Source organism: Chiloscyllium punctatum, chromosome 5, assembly GCF_047496795.1.
Source record: "Chiloscyllium punctatum isolate Juve2018m chromosome 5, sChiPun1.3, whole genome shotgun sequence".
Lineage (NCBI taxonomy): Eukaryota > Metazoa > Chordata > Chondrichthyes > Orectolobiformes > Hemiscylliidae > Chiloscyllium > Chiloscyllium punctatum.
Genome location: NC_092743.1, coordinates 10,727,546 through 10,753,320, shown reverse-complemented (window position 1 = coordinate 10,753,320; position 25,775 = coordinate 10,727,546). Strand labels below are relative to the sequence as shown.

Sequence of the window (25,775 nt, the reverse complement as noted above, 5' to 3'; positions counted from 1 at the left end):
TATAGCTTATGAGGGGCTTGCATCCTCTGCAGTTTAGAAGAGAAGAGGCAACTTGATTGAAACATTTAAGATCCTGAGGTGTCCTCACAGGGTAAATATGGAGATGAAGTGCCCTCGTGCAGGAGAAACGAGAACTTTCATTTAAAAAATCAGGGGTCACCCATTTAAGGCAGAGAATAGGAGAATTTATTTTGCATGAGTGCACCACCACAGTTAAATTCCTTTCCAAGCCAAGCCCGACTTGGAACTTGACCATAATTCCTGCACTGTTGCTGGGTTCAAACCCTGGAAGTCCCTTCTCAAAGACACTATAGATGTAATTGCCCCCATGCACTTTAGTGATTCAAGAAGGAAACTCATCAGTACCTGGAGTAATTAGGATGGTAATAAATGCTGACCTAGCCAACAATGTCCACATCCTATGAACTAATTAAAAGAAATAATGGAGGAAGAGAAAAATGTGCAAGGAAATAGGTAAAAAGCAAGAGATTATCATTAGGCAATGATCCTCATTTAATGAGACAGTGCAGACACAACACGCCAAATGGCCTCCTTCTATACTGTCATAACTTTTGCATTTTTTTTCTCCATAGTTCATCAGGTCTTCACATACCTTCAGAGTGTGGTACCCAAAATTGGGCACAGCTCTCCAGCAGAGGCCAATTCAGTCTTTTACAGAGGTCCTCTATGAATTCCTTGTTTTTGTACTCCCTCTTCATAAATTACAGGATCTCAGTACCATTTCAATTACTTTCTAAACAGTCTAAAGAGAAAAGGTTTGCTTGGCTTTGGGGAAAAGGCAGGGAACAGGAATAACTCCGGCACAGATCTAACAGGCCAAATGGAATCCTGCTGTGCGGTAAACATTCCACACTTCTGCAAAAGTTTCATTTTTAACCAAATGTTACAGTATAATACACAGCTAAAGCCAATAGCTTTAACTCTTTATCTGAAAGCACTCAGAAAAAAAAGGATTTGCATCGGTTAGCACTGTTGCCTCTCAGAGCCAGAGGCCCGGGTTCAATTCCCGCCTCGGGCAACTGTCTGTGTGGAGTTTGCACATTCTCCCTGTGTCTGCGTGGGTTTCCTCCTGGTGCTCCGGTTTCCACCCACAGTCCAAAGATGTGCAGATTAAGTGAACTGGCCATTGTAAATTGTCCGTAGTGTTAGGTGATGGGGTAAATGTAGGGGAATGGGTCTGGGTGGGTTGCTATTCGGAGGGTCAGTGTGGACTTGTTGGGCCAAAGGGCCCGTTTCCGCACTGTACATAATCTAATAGTCATAGAGATGTACAGCATGGAAACAGACCCTTTGGTCCAACCCGTCCATGCCGACCAGATATCCCAACCTAATCTAGTCCCACCTGCCAGCACCCGGCCCATATCCCTCCAGACCTTTCCTATTCATATACCCATCCAAATGCCTCTTTAATGTCGCAATTGTACCAGCTTCCACCACATCCTCTGGCAGCTCATTCCATATACATACCACCCTCTGCGTGAAAATGTTGCCCCTTAGGTCTCTTTTATATCTTTCCACTCTCACCCTAAACCTATGCCCTCTAGTTCTGGACTCTCCCACCTCAGGGAAAAGACTTTGTCTATTTATACTATCCATGCCCCTCACAATTTTGTAAGCCTCTATAAGGTCACCCCTCAGCCTCTGACGCTCCAGGGAAAACAGCCCCAGCCTGTTCAGCCTCTCCCTGTAACTCAGATCCTCCAACCCTGGCAACATCCTTGTAAATCTTTTCTGAACCCTTTCAAGTTTCACAACAGCTTTCCGATAGGAAGGAGACCAGAATTGCACACAATATTCCAACAGTGGCCTAACCAATGTCCTGTACAGCCGCAACATGACCTCCCAACCCCTGTACTCAATACTCTGACCAATAAAGGAAAGCATACCAAATGCCTTCTTCACTATCCTATCTATCTGCGACTCCACTTTCAAGAAGCTATGAACTTGCACTCCAAGGTCTCTTTGTTCAGCAACGCTCCCTAGGACCTTACCATTAAGTGTATAAGTCCTGCTAAGATTTGCTTTCCCAAACTGCAGCACCTCGCATTTATCTGAATTAAACTCCATCTGCCACTTCTCAGCCCAATGGCCCATCTGGTCCAGATCTTGTTGTAATCTGAGGTAACCCTCTTCGCTGTCCACTACACCTCCAATTTTGGTGTCATCTGAAAATTTACTAACTGTACCTCTTATGCTGGCATTGAAATCATTTATGTAAATGACAACAAGTAGAGGGCCCAGCACCAATCCTTGTGGCACCCCACTGATCACAGACCTCCAGTCTGAAAAACAACCCTCCAACCACCACCCTCTGTCTTCTAAGTTTGAGCCAGTTCTGTATCCAAATGGCTAGTTCTCCCTGTATTCCATGAGATCTAACCTTACTAATCAGTCTCCTATGGGGAACCTTGTAGAACTGAAAATGTGTTGCTGGAAAAGCGCAGGTCAGGCAGCATCTAAGGAGTAGGAGAATCGACGTTTCGGGCATAAGCTCTTCTTCAGGAATGAGGAAAGTGTGTCCAGCAGGCTAAGATAAAAGGTAGGGAGGAGGGACATTGGAAATGCGACAGGTGGAAGGAGGTCAAGGTGAAGGTGATAGGCCAGAGTAGGATGGGGGCAGAGAGGTCAGGAAGAAGATTGCAGGTTAGGAAGGCGGTGCTGAGCTCAAGGGATTTGACTGAGACAAGGTGGGGGAAGGGGAAATGACGAAACTGGAGAAACCTGAGCTCATCCCTTGTGGTTGGAGGGTTCCTAGGCGGAAGATGAGGCGCTCTTCCTCCAACCGTCGTGTTGCTATGGTCTGGCGATGGAGGAGTCCAAGGACCTGCATGTCCTTGTTGGAGTAGGAGGGGGAGTTGAAGTGTTGAGCCACAGGATGGTTGGGTTGGTTGGCCCGGGAGTCCCAGAGGTGTTCTCTGAAACGTTCCGCAAGTAGGCGGCCTGTCTCCCCATTATAGAGGAGGCCACATCGGGTGCAGCGGATGCAATAAATGATGTGTGTGGAGGTGCAGGTGAATTTGTGGCGGATATGGAAGTCTCCCTTGGGGCCTTGGAGGGAAGTAAAGGGGGAGGTGTGGGCGCAAGTTTAGCATTTCTTGCGGTTGCAGGGGAAGGTGCCGGGAGTGGAGGTTGGGTTGGTGGGGGGTGTGGACCTGACGAGGGAGTCACAGAGGGAGTGGTCTTTTCGGAATGCTGATAGGGGAGTTGGAGGGAAATATATCCCTGGTGGTGGGGTCCGTTTGGAGGTGACAGAAATGACGGCGGATAATACGCTGTATGTGGAGGTTGGTGGGGTGGTAGGTGAGGACCAGTGGGGTTCTGTCCTGGTAGAACCTTGTAGAACGCCTTCCTGAAGTCCATGTAGATCACATCTACTGTTCTGCCCTCAATCTTCTTTGTTACTTCTTTTGAAAACTCATCAAGTTTGTGAGACATGATTTCCCACGCATAAAGCCATGTTGATTATCCGGAATCAGTCCTTGCCTTTCCAAATACATGTACATCCTGTCCCTCAGGATGTACCTCCAACAACTTGCCGACCACCGAGGTTAGGCTCACCAGTCTATAGTTCCCTGGCTTGTCCTTACCACCCTCCTTAAACAGTGGCACCACGTTAGCCAACCTCCAGTCTTTCGGCACCTCACCTGTGACTATTGATGATATAAATACCTCAGCAAGAGGCCCAGCAATCACTTCTCTAGCTTTCCACAGCATTCTCGGATACACCTGATCAGGTCCTGGGGATTTATCCACCTTTAACAGTTTCAAGACATCCAGCACTTCCTCCTCTTTAATCTGGACATTTTGCAAGGTGTCACCATCTATTTCCGTACAGTCTATATCTTCCATATCCTTTTCCACAGTAAATACTGATGCAAAATATTAATTTAGTATCTCCCCCATTTTCTGTGGCTTCACACAAAGGCCACCTTGCTGATCTTTGAGGGGCCCTATTCTCTCCCTCGTTACCCTTTTGTCCTTAATATATTTATAAAAACACTTTGGATTCTCCATAATTCTATTTGCCAAAGCTATCTCATGTCCCCTTTTTGCCCTCCTGATTTCCCTCTTAAGTGTACTCCTTCTTTCTTTATACTCTAAGGATTCACTCGATCTATCCTGTCTATGCCTGACATATGCTTCCTTCTTTTTCTTAACCAAACCCTCAATTTCTTTAGTCATCCAGCATTCCCTATGCCTACCAGCCTTCCCTTTCACCCTGACAGGAATATGCTTTCTCTGGATTCTTGTTATCTCATTTCTGATGGCTTCCTATTTTCCAGCCATCCCTTTACCTGCGAACATCTGCCTCCAATCAGCTTTCAAAAGTTCTTGCCTAATACCATCAAAATTGGCCTTTCTCCAAGTTAGAACTTCAACTTTTAGATCTGGTCTATCCTTTTCCAATAAGGCGATCATCCCTTTCTTATTTCTCAGTTCCACCCAAATAACTTCCCTGGATGTATTTCCAGGAATATCCTCCCTCAGCATAGCTGTAATGCTATCCCTTATCAAAAATGCCACTCCCTCTCCTCTCTTGCCTCCCTTTCTATCCTTCTTGTAGCATTTGTATCCTGGAACAGTCAGCTGCCAGTCCTGCCCATTCCTGAGCCATGTTTCCGTAATTGCTAGGATATCCCAGTCCCATGTTCCTAACCATGCCCTGAGTTCATCTGCCTTCCCTGTTAAGCCCCTTGCATTGAAATAAATGCAGTTTAATTTATTTCTCCTACCTTGTCCCTGCCTGCCTTGACTGTTTGACTTACATCTGTTCTCAACTGAACCTGTCTCAGATCGATCTCTTTCCTCACTATCTCCCTAGGTCCCACCCCCTCCACCTTACTAGTTTAAATCCTCCCAAGCAGTTTTAGCAAATTTCCCTGCCAGGATATTAGTCCCCTTCAAATTTAGGTGCAATCCACCATTCTTGTACAGGTCACTTCTATCCCAAAAGAGATTCCAATGTTCCAAAAATGTGAATCCTTCTCCCATAGACCAGCTCCTCAGCCATGCATTCATCTGCTCTATCCTCCTATTGCTGCCCTCATCTAATCTAATCATGAAAGTAAGCACCGTGAAACTGAATGAATTTGAGAAAAATGCTGTATAATACCTTACCTTAACATAACAGTGTGCATAGCAGTTGTGCAGCAAGTTATCAGATGGTTGATTAAGGCTGCTGACAGCAGGTACAAGTTGCCCAGCATACATTGGCACAGAATGTTCCAAACTGCCCTTGTCCACTTGTATTCTCAAGGCAGGTAAAGGTCGCAATGGATGAAAATGTGGCGCACTTACATAAGACATGGAGTTCTAGAAGAACAAAATAATTTTTTTTAAGATAATATTTCAAATAGTGACACATGCAGACCATGAGAGATTATATACAGTCCTGCTTAAACTGATCATCCGCCCACAAAGCAGTAAGGTCCTTGTGATTTAGTCCAAAGTTAGGGACCATAAATATGAAAATAACAAATAAGAGTTTGGAGGCCAGTAAGAAAGTCAGGAGAAATTTCTTGACTTGGAGAGTCATTCGAATATGGAGCTCACTGCCACAAACACAAGTGGGAAAGCTGATGGGAGATATGCTGATAGGATTATACATAGGGTGGGGGGATGTTCACATGAAGCGTTAGCCCCTTTACAAATCAGTTGGTCTGTTTCTTTGCCGAACATATTATGTAATTCTATGTGAAACTGGTCTCTGTTTTCCTAAATTAGCTAAAGAATCATTTTACAAAGCTCCTGTTGATGCCTGCCAGAGGAAGTGCACTTGCAGCAAAGACAGCAGTTTGCTGCATGTCTTCACAGTTAAACAGTGAAACACTTCCAGTGTAGACAAAATTAAGGCTACAATATGCAAATCAAGACCCCTCCCCAAATCAACCATTACGCTGGAACCATCATGACACCCCTCCCTCCTCACTGGACATGACTGCCCCAGACACAAACACTCACTCCCTAATCTCACCAGACCCAATTTCTCCCAAGCACCCTAAATAATGCATCATGTACCTGGCTCCATTCCACTTTTAACCTGGCACCCTGGCCAGCTGGCATTTACCAGCTGGCTCCCAAACCAGACTCATCTGATATCCTACTCTTGGAATCCTAACCCTCTCCCCATTTGATACCCTACTAACCGAGCACAATATCACTACTCACCTGGCATGCTACCCTGGCACCCTACCACTTGCCCTAGAGCACCCTACATACATCCCCACCACCCCCCCCTCGCCCCTCGCCCTGCACATGGCACCCTAACGTTGTAGGCTGCAGCGGGACAGTTGTAGGCTGCAGCGGGACATTGACAGGATGCAGAGATGGGCTGAGAGGTGGCAGATGGAGTTCAACCTGGATAAATGCGAAGTGATGCATTTTGGAAGGTCGAATTTGAAAGCGGAGTACAGGATTAAGGACAGGATTCTTGGCAGTGTGGAGGAACAGAGGGATCTTGGTGTGCAAGTGCATAGATCCCTTACAATGGCCACCCAAGTGGACAGGGTTGTTAAGAAAGCATATGGTGTTTTGGCTTTCATTCACAGGGGGATTGAGTTTAAGAATCGTGAGATCTTGTTGCAGCTCAATAAAACTTTGGTTAGACCACACTTGGAATACTGTGTCCAGTTCTGTTCGCCCTATTATAGGAAAGATGTGGATGCTTTGGAGAGGGTTCACAGGAGGTTTACCAGGATGCTGCCTGGACTGGAGGGCTTATCTTATGAAGAGAGGTTGACTGAGCTCGGACTTTTTTCATTGGAGAAAAGGAGGAGGAGAGGGGACCTAATTGAGGTATACAAGGTAATGAGAGGCATAGATAGAGTCGATAGCCAGAGATCATTTCCCAGGGCAGAAATGACTAACACGAGAGGTCATAGTTTTAAGCTGGTTGGAGGAAAGTATAGAGGGGATGTCAGAGGCAGGTTCTTTACACAGAGAGTTGTGAGAGCATGGAATGCGTTGCCAGCAGCAGTTGTGGAAGCAAGGTCATTGGGGACATTTAAGAGACCACTGGACATGCATATGGTCACAGAAATTTGAGGGTGCATACATGAGGATCAGTGGTCAGCACAACATCGTGGGCTGAAGGGCCTGTTCTGTGCTGTACTGTTCTATGTTCTATTGCATTTACCTTATGTACTTACAATCTGACAGCAGCTATCAAATCAACACTCAGGACCATGACATTTCAGAATATGGCAATTAAATGCTGTTAAAGGGACACAGTTGGCCTACCTCCAACAGTACTGCACTATAAAAGAACTGACAGAATGGAAGCATGGCTCCGCACTTCTTAAGGAGCCGTCAGAAACACGGAGCTCCCTTATTTCATAAAAAAGATCGGTCTAAGTGGCAATGAGACTGCCACACCTCTGAAAATCCAATCCATTAAGTTTCAAAGTGATACAGTTCAGTTCAAAACTAGTGGCTTAAATCTAAAAAAGAAAACTACAAAGGTATGAGAGGCAAGTTGGCTGTAATATATTGAGAAACCACATTAAAACGTATCATGGTAGATAACTAAAATCTAGTTTTAAAGAATTAATGCACACTTGAAAACAAAATATACACTCCTTTGAGGCACAAAAACCAAAAGGACAAAACAATCTATCCATGGCTAACAAGAATTCCTTTGATCTAATACTACTTATGAATTTACCAAAGTAATAAAACTGGGAATTGGAGCAGTTTAGAAATCAAAAAAAGGACGACTAAAACAACTGAGAAAGCAGGAGAAAATGGAAGGTAATATGTAAACCACTAGGAAACAGTAAAAAAAAGGCTGTAAAATTTTCTATAGGTACAGTATATGAAAGGGAAAAGATTACACAAGACAAATGTTTGGCCCATTACAGGCACAGAAAGGAGATTATGAAATAAGGAAACGGCAGATAAACTAAGCAAATACGTTTGCACCCACCTTCATGGAGGAACCTACAAAAAAGCTCCTAAGAATGTAAAAGAACAGACTAGCAAGAATGAAGAACTGAATAAATTAGTAGGTGTTCAAAAAAAAAAGAGTACTACTGGAGAAAGTAATGGAATTGCATCTTGATAAATGGCCTGGACCTGATTAGCTGCATTCCTGAGTGTTGATAGAGGTGCCTGGAGAGGAAAGATCTGATTGGCGGTCGCCTTCCAAAATTCCAGGGATTCAGAAATGGTTCCTGTATATTGGAAGGTAGCAAATATACCCATTATTTAATTTAAGTAGGGAGGGAGAAAACAGGGAATGGGTGGCACAGTGGTTAGCACTACTGCCTGTCAGCGTTAGGGACCGAGATTCAACTCCAGCCTTAGGTGACTGTCTGTGTGGAGTTTGCACATTCTCCCCACATGGGTTTCTACTGGTGCTCCGGCTTCCTTCCACAATCCAAAGATTGCAGACTTGGTGAAATGACCATAGTAAATACAGGGTTACGGGAATAGGGCAGGAGGCAGGGTCTTAGTGCCTTGCTCCTCGGAGGATCAGAGCAGACTCAATGCAGGAATTCTATGATTCTATGATAAAGACATATTAGCCTGGCATCAGCAGTGGAAAGATGCTAGAATCTATGATAAAGAATGTGATTCTGATCACTTGGAAAATAAAGTTTGCTCACCAAGTGTGGACATGGATTTAGAAAAGGGAAATTGTGTATAACAAACCTGTTGGAATTTTCTGAGTGCGCAATTAGGAGGCACCTGTGGATGGGGAGTATTTGGATTCCGGAAGGCTTTTGATAAATTCCCATAGAACTTATTAAATAAAACTAGAGCTCATGGTTTTACAGGCAATATATTGACCTGGATTGAGGATTTATTAATGAACAGAAAACAGAATAGGCATAAATGGATCATTCTTAGATTGGACCCAAGTTATTCACACTCAACATAATGATTTAGACATGGCAATCAAATGTAAGATTTTCAAATATACTGAAAACACAAAACTAGATGGAATGAGAGTTGTGAGGAGGACACAAAGCAGCTTTGGTGGAATTGTAGAGTTAATTAGTGGGCAAGAAAATAGATGGAACATAATACAAAAAATGTGAAATTATTCACTTTGGTAGGGTAAACACAAATGCTGAGCCTTCCTTAAATGGTGAGTGAGTGAGAATCGACAGCTAAATGGATTGTTGGACACGAAGAGTTAATTTGGAGGTCGGACAAGTTAGGAAGGAAATGGTACGTTGACCTTTTGTGCAAGAGGAGTTCAGCACAGAACTAAAGGTGTCTTGCTACAACTGTGGAGCCCTAGTGAGACCACACCTGGAATACTATGTGCAGTTCTTGTCTCCTTACTTCAAGAAGGATATACTTGGCAAAGAGAAAATACAACAAAGTTTCACTAGATTACTCCCTTTAACAGAGGGACTGCCATATGAGGTAATAGTTGGTGACTGGAAATGTATTCTCTAATAGTTTAGAAGAATGCAATATGATATCACTGAAATTTCCAAACTTCTTGCTTGCCTAAAGAGGATATTTTCCCTGGCTCTCCTTGAGAATAGAATCGAAAGGTGTGTCACTGAAAAAGCACAGCAGGTCAGGCAGCATCCAAGGAGCAGGAGAGCTGGTGTTTCAAGCATAAGCCCTTCATCAGGAATGTCAAGGAACAGAATCAGTATACTATTTAGGACTGAGATGAGGAAAATTTCTTCACTCAGGCAGTGAATTGTTCTAATTAATGAATGCAGAAGAAGGTTATGGGAAAACAGTCATTCAGCATGTTGAAGATAGGGATCAACGGCTTCTCCATACCAAAGACATCAAAGGATACAAGGATGGTGCAAGAAAATGGTGGAGGTAAAAAAATTCAGTCCTGAGCTAATTGACACAAGGGGCCAAATTATCTATACCCGTGCCTATCTCCAATGTTCATATATTCCTAATGTTCACACACTATCAACTTTCATTATCTGCAGCAGTTTAGTCCATTCCAGAACCCAGCAGTAACATGATCAACCTTGTTGCCTATAGAAGGCTGTGCTCTGTCACAGGCCTTTCCAAAGTCACTATTTTAATTTTATACTAACATTTTATATAATTGTATAAAATTATCCTAATTTTATACTACTACAAATGTGGCATTAAGTAGAGGTAGTTAAAAAATGTAAAAAAAGGACAATTAAAGTTGTTGTCCCTAATTGGCAAACAATTTGAAGAAATCCAATTGAAATGTCATATCTAAAAGAAATAGTTTTCCTTTCTACATAGATTTATTAATTTAGAGAGTGGTGGTAGATGGTAAATATTCAGCATGGAGTCCAGTTACAAGTGGAGTTCCGCAGGGATCAGTTCTGGGCCCTCTGCTGTTTGTAATTTTTATTAATGACTTAGATGAGGGAGTCGAAGGGTGGGTCAGTAAATTTGCAGATGATACAAAGATAGGTGGAGTTGTGGACAGTGAGGAGGGCTGTTGTCGGCTGCAGAGGGACTTAGATATGATGCAGAGCTGGGCTGAGGAGTGGCAGATGGAGTTCAACCCTGCCAAGTGTGAAGTTGTCCATTTTGGAAGAACAAATAAGAATGCGGAATACAGGGTTAATGGTAGGGTTCTTGGTCAGGTGGAGGAACAGAGGGATCTTGGGGTCTATGTACATAGATCTTTGAAGGTTGCCACTCAGGTGGATAGAGTTTGTAAGAAGGCCTATGGAGTATTATCGTTCATTAGCAGAGGGATTGAATTCAAGAGTCGTGAGGTGATGTTGCAGCTGTACAGGACTTTGGTTAGGCCACATTTGGAGTACTGTGTGCAGTTCTGGTCGCCTCACTTTAGGAAAGATGTGGAAGCTTTGGAGAGGGTGCAGAGAAGATTTACCAGGATGTTGCCTGGAATGGAGAGTAGGTCATACGAGGATAGGTTGAGAGTTCTCGGCCTTTTCTCGTTGGAACGGCGAAGGATGAGGGGTGACTTGATCGAGGTTTATAAGATGATCAGAGGAATAGATAGAGTAGACAGTCAGAAACTTTTTCCCCGGGTACAACAGAGTGTTACAAGGGGACATAAATTTAAGGTGAAGGGTGGAAGGTATAGGGGAGATGTCAGGGGTGGGTTCTTCACCCAGAGAGTGGTGGGGGCATGGAATGCGCTGCCCGTGGGAGTGGTAGAGTCAGATTCATTGGCGACCTTTAAGCGGCATTTGGATAGGTACATGGATGGGTGCTTAATCTAGGATAGAAGTTCGGCACAACATCGTGGGCCGAAGGGCCTGTTCTGTGCTGTATTGTTCTATTCTATGTTCTATGTAAATGGCTTTTTACCTTTTCACCTAAAATTATTGGAAGTAGGTTGTCCAGCAGGTTGAATTCAGCAAGAGTAATTGTAATTGTTGTTTTTAAAACAGTTATACAAGTTAATCTTGTTGGAATATACTCTTCTAAAGCAGCTAATTCTTCTTGATTTAGCATTGTTCTCTTCTCATCCACAGTTTCTGAAAGATTTCAAAGGAATAATATCAGCTTAAACATAATTGTTACTATTAGAAGAACTGGAGGTAGTTTGGAAAGCAAACACAATATTGACAGAATGATAACAAACTTAATGAGACATGACTATTGGAACAGTAATGGATTAGCATCTTACATTATATAAACAGACACAAATGTAAGTCTCAGAATTGCTTAGCTACATTCGGATTCTTAAAAAGAACAATTGACACCTTTCAAGAACTAGCAAACTAGATAGTACTGTGAAATAAACTGTGTGGATATATACTGACAGCTTTCACATTGCAGTAAAGGCAAATGGGTAAAGAGAGATTTGCCAGAGCATGTCTCAAAGTGGGTCTATTATTGAGTGATGAGGGAAATCAGAATTTTAAATGCAAGGGGCATACTTTTAGCAAGATGAAGGAAATATTCTCATTTATATTGAATTTAACTGTAAAGTATTGCTGGGCCTACTAAGAAATCTCAATGTTTCAATAAGGTCACTTCTCATTCTTCCAAATTCTAACATGTACAGCCATGACCTACTCTACCTTTCCTCATAAGACAGTCCCTCCATAGAAGGCATCAACCTAATGAACCTACTCTACACTGCTTCCAATGCCAGCATATCTCTCCATAGGTAAGGGAACCAAAACTGTTAATAAGATCCAAGCTGTTCTCTGACTAGTGCCTTGCACAATTTTAGCAAAACCTTCTTACTTATATACTATTTCCTTGATAGACATTTCAAAAATCCCTGAAAAGGTGCCAGTGGATAATGTGACTATACTGTGGCTTTAAGAGGTTATGTGGTTCTGTATTTTTTTGGAGAGAGATTTTAAAGCAGAGATGTTAAGCTGTCTATTGAATACACATAAAGTAAACAGCTTGGGAGACCTTGTTTTTTTTTAAAATGTTGGAATAATAGAAGCAGCCTGGATGGATGGGTGTGGCCAGCTCTCTCAGACCAGGATTTCTAGGATTTTTTTTTTAAGTTTTTAGGTTCAGCTTTAATAAGTTGCTGTTGGAGTCTAAACAGCTGCTAGAGTTTTGAAGAAGTAGAAGCTATCTTCTCTCTCTCTCTCTCTCTCTCACTCGTTTCTAGCTAGAAGCCGAGGTTTCTCTCTGCTACTGGGTTACTGGGTTACCTATGAGACAAATCTATTTATCTGAATTTGCCTTTTTGCCAAGGGGTGTGTTTATGGAATATTACTATATTGGAACAGCTCATTAGTAACAATTAAACAGTATCTATTATTTGGTTAAGTTTTCCAATAGAGTTAAATTATTCTAAGGTCTTCTATCTTTTGTCTATTTTAATTGTAGTGTTTAAATAAATTGTGTTTTGCTTAATGTCAAGTCAATTGGATACCACTCACATTACATCTGAAACACAGTACCTTACGTATACCTTTAAAGAAAAAGTTAGGATCTCGGCTACCTTCTTAAAGTATTTTGAGTGGGTCTGGTCTGGCCCATAACAATTGGAAACATGCTAATGTGACACCCTTATGCAAAAAAGGAGATAAGCAAAAAGTTAGAAACTGTGCACCAGTTAGTTTAACCTCTGTAATGGGGAAGTTGCTGGACTCAATCATAAAGGAGGAGATAACTGAACACTTAGAAAAAACAAAGCACAATTCACCAGTGACAGCACAGTTTCATGAAGGACAAGTCATGCTTCACAAACCAGATGGAGTTCTTTGAGGATGTAACCAACAAGGTGGATAATGGAGATCCAGTGGATTTGGTAAAGCCAGACTTCCAGAAAGGATTTGACAAGACATAAATGATTGATACAGAAAGTTATATCCCAGGAGGTTAGGGATAGAATATTGGCTTGGACAGAAGTTGTCTGACTGACAGAAAACAAAGGGTCAGGGTAAATGGATCTTTCTTTGGGTGGCAAACTGTAATCGGTGGGACATCACAGAGTCCAGTTCTTGGACCTTAACTATTTACAATCTATGTAAATGATCTGCAAACAGGACAGAGTGTAACATAGCAAAATTCATGGATGATGCCAAAAAACATAGATAAGAAAGCAGGCTTTAATGAGGAGAAAAGAGTTTACAGATGGATATTGATAGGTTCGGAGAGTGGGCCAAAATCTGGCAGATGGAATTTAATGTGAATAAGTGCAAGGTTGTCCATTTGACCAGAAAAATAAGACGACAGATTATTATTTAAATGGGAAGTAGGTTCAAAATGCATCTGTGCAGTGATATGTCGGTGTCCTTGAGCAATACACAGAAAGTGGGTATGTCGGTGCAGCATATAATAAGAAAAGCAAACGGAATTTTGGCATTTATTGCAGAAGACTGGATTATAAAAGTAAACAAGCATTGTTACAAATATGTAAGGCAATAGTGAGACCACATTTGGAATACTGGGTTTAATTTTGCCTCCTTACATGAGGAAAGATGCACTGCCAATGGAGGCAGTTCACAGGAGATTCACAATGTTGATTCCCGGGATGAAAGGGCTGTCGGACTGTTGAATAGTTTGGCCTTGTACTCACTGGAGTTCAGAAGAATGAAGGGGGATCTGACTGAGGTACATTAAATGTTAAAAGGGATTAATAAGATACACGCTGAATAGATGTTCTCCTTTTTGGGACAGTCTTGAGCAAGAGGTCATAGATATAAAATAAGTGCAGGCCAGTTCAAAACTGGGGTGAGAAATTGCTTCTCTCAGAGGGTTGTGAATCTGTGGAACTCACTAACTCTGAGTGCAGTGGAGGCAGAATCAATCAACAGATTCAAGAAAGAAATGGACATGTTTCTGATGAAAAGTGAGATAAAGGGCCATGGGAAGGAAAGTGGAGTTGAGACTAGGACGAGATCAGCCATGATCATGATAAATGGCAAAGCAGGGTCAAAGGTGTGAATTGCCTACTCCTGTTCCTAATTCTTATGTTCCTTCAGATGTGGGCTCTGATCAGCCAACTGGTTAGTATGTTGCCAAGAAAGCAGTTGGTGCTATAGGTTTGAATGCTCGTGAGAGATGTGGGCTTTAATGTCAGAAATATTGTTCGAAATGAGAGGTTACTTAACCAAGAGCACGAATTTCAAAAAACTTAACATTTAGTTGGATTGACAATAGAGTTTTGAATCCAAACAGTATTGGTTCAGGTGAGACAGTGCACAGTTCACTGAGTTTTCCACATCTAACACTTGGTCCATTGAGAAGATCAGCCTGTGGCCATTACATTTTATGTGTTAATGTTTTTAAACTTATTTTATTTAGGTCTGTTTATCAAATCCTAAATAATTGTTTGATAGTCCAGAAATTAAATCTTGATGAAAAGAGACAGGGAGTTGAAGCTTTTCCAGACACACTGGTTCGCCTGTACCTGTATTTTTGTTTTCCCCACTGTTTACCTATCATTTGCATAGCTATGCTATTTAACTCTGTGATCTGCCTGTATTGCTCGCAAGACAAAGCTTTTCATTGTGCCCCAGGACACATGACAATGAAGTAAATTCAAATTCAAATTCATCAGGACTGGGATGCAAGAAATAAACTTGAAAAAGGAACATGAATTTACACAGCGTGAGAAAAAGGGTACTGATTGGTTGGCCTATCATTGGCATGGAGATGAAGAAAGAACAGTTAATTGTCCATTTTAGTTCTCACATACAACAGATAGATTCTGATTGGTCAGGGTGTTGATATGGGAAGGCAGTAGAATCTTCATGAATCCCATCCCCACCAGGAAAAAGTGCAATGTACATAAAAATTAATTTTGCAGGTGTATTAATATATTCTGCATATTCATATGCATATTCATAGGCTTAAATACGACAAAACTATTTCCAGAAATAGAGGATTAGTATGTTGAGAATACAGATGAATGATCTTTGGAAAAAGTGCCAGAGGAAAGATGTGTTTTGATGAACTGGTCTACCTGCCTGAAAGGGCAATGGAAGCAGATCCACTGACATATTGACATTTCAAATAAATATATGGCTCATAAGTTCTATGAGAAGAGAACAATGGTATGGATCTAACTGGATGTCAGCACAAACACAAACAGTCAAACGGATACCTACTGCACTGTGTAAAAGTGATTCATCACTTTGATGTTTATTCATTCCTGGGATGTGAGGATCACTGGCTTTGTTAGCATTTATTGCCCATCTCTAGACACCCTTGGAAATGTGATGATGAGCTACTTTCTTGAACCTCTCTCGTCCATTGGTGTAGATAGGAAGTTTAAGGATATTGGCAAAGGGACAGGAAAGAGCAGTGATATTTCAAAGTAAGGATGGTGAGTGGCTTGGAGGGGAATGTGCAAGTGGTGATGTTCCCATGTATCTGCTGCCTTTGTCCTGGATTGTAACGGTCATGGGTTTGGAAGGTTTTGTCAGAGAAGCTTTGGTGAACTTTTGTAGTGCATCTTGTAGATGATACACACTGCTACTACTGAGTGTCAGTGGTGGAAGAAGTGAGTGCTTGTAAATGAGGTGCCAATTAAGTGAGCTGCTTTGGCCTAGTTATTGTCAAATTTTAAGTGTGGTCAGAGCTGCAGTCATCCAGGGAAGTGGGTAATAGTCCATCACACTCCTGATTTGTGCATTAACGATGATGGGCAGCTTTGATAAGTCAGGCACTGAGGTACTCCCCAACCCAAACAACACCACCCCTACCCTAGATGCTGATAGTGGGCGATTCAGTGATGCTAAAATTCTCTCTTGTTGAAGATGGTCATTGGCTAGAATTTGTATGGTGCGAATATTACTTGCCACTTATCAGATCAAGCCTGAATATCATCTAGGTGTTGCTGCATTTGGACATGGAAAATTTCAGTATCTGAGGAGTGTGCAATGGTACTAAACATTGCACAATCATCAGCAAACATAACCACTTCTGTTCTTCTGATAGAGGGAAGATCATTGATAAAGCAGCTAAAGATGTTTGGGCCTAGGATATTCTCATGAGAAACTGTTGGGCTCTTGTGGTGCAGTGGTAATGTCTCCATCTCTGAGCCAGGTGGTCTGGGTTCAAGTCCCACCTGCGCCAGGAGTGTGTAATGACAACTCTGAAGTGGTTGGTTAGAAAATATCTACCATGTGGAACTCCTGTAAAGATGCCCTGTAGTTGAATTAACGGACCTCCAACAACCACTACCACCTTTCTTAGTGCTTGGTATGACTCTAATCAGCAGAGAGCTTGCTCCTCCCAGCTTCTATTGACTCTAGTTTTGCTGGAGTTCTTTGATGCCACATTTGGTCAAATGCAACCTTGACATCAAGAAGTGTCTCATTCACCTCCCCACTGGAGTTCAACTGTATTTTTCTGTTTAAACCAAGGCTGTAATTAGGTCAGGAGGGTAAAAACAATGACTGCAGATGCTGGAAACCAGAGTTTAGATTAGAATGGTGCTGGAAAAGCACAGCCATTCAGGCAGCATCCGAGGAACAGGAAAATCGAAGGGCTTTTGCCCGAAACGTCGGTTTTACTGTTCCTCGGATGCTGCCTGAACTGCTGTGCTTTTCCAACACTATTCTAATCTAATCTAAATCTAATCTAAACATTAGGTCAGGAGCTGAGTGGTTCTGGCTAAACCCAAATTTAGCAGAATGAGCAGGTTTGGCTCGATTGCCAATAGAAAAGGTGAAATGATGCAAACTAAAATTAAGTAATTTTTAACTATACAGTATAATATAACAATACATTGACGCTACTTTTACCAACTGTAAAAACTATGAGAATAAAAAAGTTACAGTAAATACTTTTGTAGGATCACTACAATTTTGTTCTAACCTGAGTGAGGCTTACTGTATGGTTCATACTCATGGTCCAGTCCACAGGCCACCATCTTTAGTATTCTGTGAACAGAGCTACTGTCCAGCCGAACCTCCATTGGACCTATAACTAGACTTTTTGTGGACATCTCTTGGACACTGCCCAGATCTTCACTTTTATTTGCAGAAACGTCTTGTTGTTGACTAACAGAACCTGAGAATAAAACAACCATATGGCATCAGCACCTCCTTTTTTGAATAAAAACAGTTCTGCCAATTATGAACCCAAAAGAATAAACTGAACCAGACTCTAAAAAGAGAGAACTGATGGAATGCTAACCAAAACCGCATTGGAATAGTCAAATTAATATTAAGCAAAGAATAAATCCGAAGCAACGTCAAAACATTCATATAGATTATTCATTGGTTTTGACTACCTGAGAACTTTTAAACTATCTAACCTAAGTTTAATCAGCAAGCATTGCTTTGCACCCTACTTTCCCCGAGTAGTACTTAAACATTCGAAATTCTGACTATCTGACATCAGCAGTGCACAAATGTGTGTAAAGGCAGGAGCAGAGTTACAACTTCAATAATGTAGTTGAGGTTCCAACTACACATCAGGCTAGTTGTGCAGGCATTGATTTGTCTAACTTAAAACCCAAAATTATAATTTATTTGCCCAGACTGTTGCTTCATTGTAAAGGCATCCTTACTATACAAGCCATACAGCTGAAGAGTTCAATTTTTCTCTTCCTAACATCCATAAAGCAAAGAGATTAGCTCACTTTGCAATCAATCAACAGGGAAGCTGGAACATTACTCACCTATGAAGCACATAATTTAGATTTTTTAAACTGAGCTTTTTTTGCACAATGTTTACTTTGGTCTTAGCCAATCCACCAGAATGTTTTCCTAAGTATGGGAAGCATTGTCTTGACAAGGTACTCAATATACCTTTGACATGATACATCATTTTCATTTAACCACTTAAAAATAATCCCATTGAAAAGTGATTCAAATACATAAGTTTCAAACCATTACTCTGACAATGTAGTGACTGGACAGATGTTAGCAATACGGCAAGAAAGGAGTATGATATCGTTTGTATGACAGTGATGATATAGGACTGGAAGGAAGTCACCTGTCTAGCCTCTTAGCCTCAATTAAATGCGAGACACTGAACCGACTGGAGTCAGAGATAAAGAGGTGCAGAAAAGCAAACAGTTTTAAAAAGAGGACAAAGAGGAACTAAGAAACAGATTTTAATTTCTCTTTCTGGAGAAGTTACATCATGAAGATAAAATGGCACAGAAGGTTGTGGATTACTAACTGAGTAGTTTACCTTTTAGTGAATGATTAATAATTCAAGCTTTAATTTAGTTAAACATTTACTATACTATTACAAGAATATTAACTTTAAATCCTTTCTGGCCAACTGATTTATCCATTCAATCCATCGCATTGTCTTGTGATCTGCTATAGAAATCACATGATCTGGGTCTATTTTCTTCCAGCAATTTAACTGGTTCAGAAAAACCACACAAAACTGCTCCTATTAATCTAGCAGGCACCTCAAAGCAAACATCAACCGGCTGCAATAGGGTCTGTAAAATGTCTGCTCAAATATTAGCCAAGAGTGCGCTGCAGCAACTTCATTCCAGTTCCAATATGATAATTATTTTAAATTGGAGAGCGTTCAGAGAAGATTTACCAGGATGTTGCCGGGACTGAGTAATATAGATAGGCGGGAATTTTCTTCACTGGAACATAGGAGGTTGAGGGGTAAACTTATAAAAGTTTATAAAATTATGAGGGGCACAGATAAGGTGAATAGTCGAAGTGTTTTGTTTTTGAATACTGATGTCATGAAAAAGCTCTTGGGCTGACTAAACAACAATCTCCAATTATAGTAACAGACTTTGCAATTACATGAAAAGGATTAACTTTTATGAAATATTGTGAAGTTCGCTGTGAAGAGAGTGTCTGTAAAACAGCGATAGATTAAATCATCTAGAAAGACAACATAGAGCAGGGCACATTGTTTATAGAAAGCATTGAACATGTGAGCTGACCAAAAGCACTCTTGTTAGTTTCGCAATTTAATCCATATTCAGTGCTTATCCTACAGTCCTTTCTTGAAGGTATAATCTCAGACTATCCTGGTTAGATTGAGGTAAAAGAGAGGGCAACAGGTCAAGGACCAAATGTCTATGAAGAAACATTTGTTTGTCTAGTTCAAGGGGAGGGAAGCAAACATCAAAGAGAAAATAAAGCAATACCTTTGCCACTACTACACTCCATTGTGTATAGGTAATCCATGTAGAAGGCCCCAAAACGCTGTACACCAGCTATCTCTGTGTATGTCTCCTGCCAACAAAGAAAGACAAATAAAACTTAAGTTCCAAAAGGATGGAACTCACAGATTACAACACTTTATGTGAATGTTATTTGTATTTGCATAGCCTTTTACACAAAGGCTTATCAGCGAAAGAGAACAGAGGTTATCTAAAGCATTCTCCTGCTCAAGTAAAGCGACAGAATTCAGGTTGTGCACAAAAGCACTATACAATTTGAGTCACCATTTCACCAGTTAATATCTAATTTTAGTTATTTACACAGTCAATAAAATCACAGGAAATTTGTCTCCAAATGTATCTTCGACCATTAGTAAATGTAATAATGTGTTTAAATATTGATTTTACAATGTGAAACCAATTAAAATAGCATCTTGAAATTTACTCGAAGGTATCCAGCTTAATCGTGCAATAGCTTTCCAATACATGAACAATACTTTCCATTGCTGTGTTCTACTTTGCCATACTTTCCTTGTGGGATGCTGGAAAGCTGTTTGGATTTCATTTTCTCAGCTATTCCATATTCATGACCATTACCTGAGAGTAAAATAATTTTCTCCTCTGCAAACCAGACTACTCAAAAGGTAAAAGCTACAATCATCTGCTGTTGATTTTACAGGATGGCTTTGAATACCTAATTTGGAATGATTATTTTCAGTGCTCAACTGAACAAAGTTTCAGAGATTGAGGACAATTGTAATTTTAAGAAGCTGTCTTGAATGCTCAACTTTGCACAACAGGAATACTTCGACATGTAAACTCAAAGTAAAACAACAAATTCTGCATAAACACCTCGGTTTGCAAAATCCCATGATATGGTAGCCAATAGGGATGGAAATGAAAAAATAATTGGTACAGTGGAATATGCAATTTTATCACCTTTTCACAGCATCTTACATCAAAGGATAACTGTTGCATGAGACAAAGAAATAAAGAAACTACTTCTGTAGGAAAGGAAGGTGAATGGTCTTATGTTAACAACTAAGGTGGTTTGCTTGTGAGAGTTTTTTGTCTGTTCTCAAGGAAGGTAGCAAAGAGGGTCTTGAAGATTTACGGAATGGAGAGTATTTGAAGTTTGCTTTGCTTGTGATAATCATGTCTGGAAAACTCAAATAACGACTGAAACAACTGTAGAGGATATTGGAAGTTTCAATATGATGCAATGGGAAGAAGTGAACTTCCACTGGATAGATGGAGTGACTTGGCCTTTCAAATACAGTGGTATTCCTCCTGAAATGCTAAATATCTGCCAAAACACATGTATTTGTATTTCCAAAGACAAATTTCATTGTATCAGTTCATGAACGCAGAGCTTACCCTTTTTCTTGGTCTAATCTACAAGATGTCTGTCAATTAATACTCCCTGTTGATGTTAGTTCACTGATTAAAGTAAAAGTCTTAAAATGTGAAATTACGTGCACTGGTTTATTTCCATTGGTAGTTTAGGAAATTAATCTCTTTTTAAAAGTCATCTGTTTCTATGGAGATCCTTGTTTTCATTTACTCATGGGACATAGCCATTACTGGCTAGGCCAGTGTTTATTGCCCGCCCCAGGTGCCCTTCAGAAGATGGTGGTGAGCTGCCTTCTTGAACCACTGCAGCCCACATGATACAGGGTTAGGGTTAGGGTAAGGGATAATTCATTAAGGGATGGAATTCCAGGATTTTGACTAAGGTGTCAACAAAGAAATGGTGGTATATTTCCAAGTCAGGAAGAGGAGTGGCTTGGAATGGTAACTTGCAGGTGGTGTTGTTCCCATTATTAGCTGCCCTTGTGCTTCCAGATGGAAGTGGTTCTGGGTTTGGAAGGCGCTGTCTCAGGATCTTTGGTGAATTTCTGAGTGCATCTTGTAGATGGTACACACTGCGATTACTTAGTCTTGGTGGCAGAGAGACTGAATGTTTGTGAATGTGGTGTCATCAATTAACCTGCTTTGTCCCTAATGGTGGAGGAGAAAGTGAGGACTGCAAATGCTGGAGATCAGAGTCAACATGTGTGGCGCTGGAAAAGCGCAGCAGGTCAGGCAGCATCTGAGGAGCAAGAGAGTCCATGTTTCGGGCATAAGCCCTTCATTAGGAATATTCCTGATAAGGGCTTATGCCCGAAACATTGACTCTCCTGCTCCTCAGATGCTGCCTGACCTGCTGTGCCTTTCCAGTGCCACACTTTTTGAGTTGGCCTTGATAGTGTCAAGTGTCTTGAGTTCTGTTGGAGCAGCACTTGTTCAGGCAAGCCAGGGTGATGAAGGTTGTGTGTGGCATGTGTGCCTTCATTGGTTAAACACTGAGTATAGGAGTTGGGGCATCATGTTACAACTGTACAGGACATTGGTGAGGCCACTTTTACGATACTGCATACAATTCTGGTCGCCCTTCTGTAGAAAGGATGTTGTGAAATTTGAAAGAGTTCAGAAAAGATTTACAAGGAAGTTGCCAGGACCAGAAAGTTTGAGCTACACGCAGTGGCTGAATAGGCTGAGGCTGTTTTCCTTGGAGCAGCAGAGACTGAGGGGTAACTTTATAGAGATTTTTTTAAAATCATGAGGGGCGTAGTCAGGGTGAATAGCCAAGGTCTTTTTTCTAGAGTGGGAGAGTCCAAAACTAGAGGGCATAGGTTTAAGGTGACAGGGGGAAAGATTTAAAAAGGACCTGAGGGGTAACTTTTTTTTAAAAGAGGTTGGTGCATGTATGAAATGAGCTGCTAGAGGAAGTGGTGGAGGCAAGTACAATTATAACAGTTAAAAGACATTTGGATGGGTATATAAAAAGAAAGGGTTCAGGGAGATATGGACCAAATGCTGGCAAATGGGACTAGGTCAGATTGGGATGTTTGGTCAGCATGGATGTGTTGGACCGAAAGGTCTGTTTCTGTGCTGAATGACTATGATGCCATACTGGGAGGAGACTACCTAGTGGTATTATCACTGTACTGTTAATCCAGAGACGCAGGTAAGGTTCTGGTAAACCGGATTTGAATCGTGCAATAACAGATGGTCGAATTTAAATCCAATAAAAATCTGACCATGAATCTATTGCCAATTGTCGGAAAAACTCATCTGGTTCAAACTGTTGTTTCGGGAATAACACTGCCACCCTCACCTGGCTATGACACCAGACCTGCAGCGATGTGGTTGACTTGTCACTTCCTTCGGAGCAATTACGGATGGACTATAAATGCTGGCCGAGCCAATGATGCCCTCAATTAATGAATTTTAAAAATGGTGAGTTCGGTTTCTGGTTAATGGAACTCATCCAGGATGTTGACAGTAAGGAATTCAGTGATGGTAATGCCATTAAATGTCAAGGGGCAGTGGTTAGATTGTCTCTTGCTGGAGATGGTCATTGCCTGGCATTTGTGTGGCACTTGCCACTTTTCAGCCCAAACCTAGATATTGGGTAGGTCTTGATATACTGCTTCAGTACCTGAGGTACTTAACATTGGTGCTGAATATTGTGCAAACATTAGCAATCATCTCCACTTCTGATTTTATGATGGAGGGAAGGTCATTGATCAAGCAACAGCTGAAGATGGTTTGGCCTAGAACACTGAAATACCTGAAAGCTGAGGTGATTGACCTCCAATAACCACAACTATTTTCCTGTTTGTCAGGTATCAATCATAAGATTTTATGCACTTTCCATCCAAAAGGTTCAAGTCAACCTTCCTACAGTGTGTAATATAATGAGTAGACTTAAGCTTTATGATCAACAGAACACAAAGCTAACGACTATGCGGAGGTCCATTTGATGAATTTTGAAGATATAAAAATAACCTACAGTTTCTCCTCTATCAAAAAATTCTGCCCTACTCACTCTAGAATATGCTGATATGATTTGCCTCACCACCTCACCAGGCAGTACATCTCACATCTTCTCGTCTATCCATTTACTTCATACCAAGTGTTTCCACTTCCTATCAGTCAGTTAAATGTTTCAGCTGATCGGCACACTCTTTAGCACTTCATTAAGATCTGCCCGAGTCTTTTTGCCAGTGTTAACACTAAGGTTCCTTTTTTCTCCTGTTAACTCAGACACCCAATCCTCGATTATTTGCTGCCCTTGAACATAATTCAAGCACGCAGGATGCAAAGTTTCTTTTCTTGCAAAAACATTTTCATAACAAATAATGCAACATAAGCATAATACATGATGAACCAACACCTCAAATCTTTGAATTCCAGTTTGGCAAAAGTTTTAACCAAGGCAATGAAAAGTTAAGTGACATCCACATCTCTGGCATCCACAACACAAATAAAGATGACCCAATGGTGAATTTACTTCCAATTTCTCCCGCAAACAGACTAAGAGAAAAACATTGGATCTTCACAATGACATTGTAGTACTCATTCATTTATTTTTAATTTATTTATAAGATGTGAGCATTGGTGGCAGAAAACAGCACATACTGCCTTTCCCTCATTGCCTTGAAGTAGTGGCAAGCCACAATCTTGAATAACATAGATACACCAGCAGTACTTGACTTTTGTGTAGCAATGTGATACAACAGAGTCATGTTACTTAAAAGGTAACTCAGTCAAACATGTCACGGTAGAGATAGATGTAGTAAAAGCAAAGTCAACATAGTCTCAGAGGACCATGGGGCTGCTGTCTTATTGGAGAGACACAACTGGTTTAATCTGAGGGTTACCATAACTCACACAAGGGTGTAAGGTTGAGAAGGTAGGTGGGTCTAGTCAGCGATGCCTTATCCCGTGAGTGAATAAAAAAATGACAGGCAGCAGCAAACATTCAAAAAGACAAAAAAGGTGAACTGCAAAAATTGTTTATTCCTATCTGGCACAAGAGTGCAAAGAGAATAGTGGCCAAATCAGGCCAAATAAAGGAAGTTAGAAGTAGCATTCAGTGCAAAAAGGAGACATACAAATTGGCAAGAGAAAACCTGAGGACTAGAAACAGTTTAGAAGTCAGCAAAAGAGGGTGAAGGGATTGATTAAGAAAGGGAAAATAGAGTGTGAGTGTAATATAAGAACTGACTGGAAGAAGTTTCCATAGGTATGCAGACAGATAAAGATTGGTGAAAACTAAATGTAGGTCCCTTAGGTCAGAAATGGGGGAATTTATATTGGCAAACAAAGAAATAGCTAACAAATTAAATGCATACTTGACTTTAGGCTTCACAAAGGAGGACACAAATAATGTAGCAAAAATGATGAGGAACAAAAGGTTGAGTGTGAGGAAGAAGCTGAAGTAAATCTGTATTCGTACAGAAATGTTGGAGAAATTGATAAGATCAAAGGCTGATAAATCCCCAGGCCTGATAATCCAAATCCCAGAGTACTTAAGGAAGTAGCCCTAGAAATAGTGGATGTATTGGTGGTGAGTTCCCAAAATTCTTTATACTCCGGAACAGTTCCTATAAATTGGAGGGTAGCGTATTTAACCCCATCATTTAAAATGGGAGGTTGTGTAAAAAATAGGGAATTATGGACAAGAGAGTCTGCCGTCAGTATTGGGGCAAGTGTTAGAATCCATCATCAAGGATTTTATAGCAGAGCACTTAGAAAACAGTGGCAGAACAATCAATGTGGACGAACGAAAGGGAAATCATGCCTGACAAACCTACTGGAATTTTCTTTTATTCATTCAGGGGATGTGGCCAGGCCAACATTTATTACCCATCCCTAAATGCTTAGAGGTAGCTAAGTAGCAACCATATTGTATGGGTCTTGAGTCACATTTAGGCCAGACTAGGTTAGGATGGTAATTTCCTTCCCTAAAGGACATTAGTGAACCAGATGAGTTTTTCCAACAATCGACAGTTGTTTCATCGTCATCATTAGACTCCCAATTTTCACGTATTTGGTGAATTCAAATTCTACCTTCTGCCATGGCAGGATTTGAACCCAAGTCCTTAAATTATTCCCAGGTCTCTGAATTAGCAGTCGAGCAATAATACCAGTTCTTCGAGAATGCAATTAGTACAGTTGTTTGGGGAGCCAGTGGATGTGGTTTATTTGGATTTTCAGAAGGTTTTTGACAAAGTTCCACAAAAGGCATTGATGTCTGAAAATTAAAGATTGGAGTAGTGTTTGAGATGAACAGAAAATTGGTTAGCAAACAGGAAACTAACAGTAGGAATAAATGGGTTTATTTCGGAATAGAAGGCAGTGACTAGTAGGGTAACTCAGGGATTGATACTAGGACCGCAGCTATTCATAATAAATGTAAATGATTTAGATAAGGGAACCAATGCAATATCTTAAA

The 25,775-nt window shown here is 41.0% G+C and overlaps 1 protein-coding gene across 5 annotated transcripts in view; it reads right to left on the bottom strand.

Annotated features, from left to right (window-relative positions):
* Nucleotides 1-25,775, bottom strand: part of LOC140476882 (intermembrane lipid transfer protein VPS13B-like) — a 957,534-nt gene that overhangs the window by 768,575 nt on the left and 163,184 nt on the right. For all 5 annotated transcript variants that reach the window (XR_011960620.1, XM_072569770.1, XM_072569768.1 and 2 more), the window contains exons 12-15: nt 19,475-19,562; nt 17,212-17,406; nt 11,275-11,444; nt 5,140-5,334 (exon numbers count right to left, since the gene is read on the bottom strand). Coding sequence is in view for 4 of the 5 variants with exons in the window: in XM_072569770.1 (XP_072425871.1) it covers nt 5,140-5,334; nt 11,275-11,444; nt 17,212-17,406; nt 19,475-19,562 (648 nt within the window). In the remaining variant the exon portion in view is untranslated. The remainder of the gene's footprint in view (nt 1-5,139; nt 5,335-11,274; nt 11,445-17,211; nt 17,407-19,474; nt 19,563-25,775) is intronic.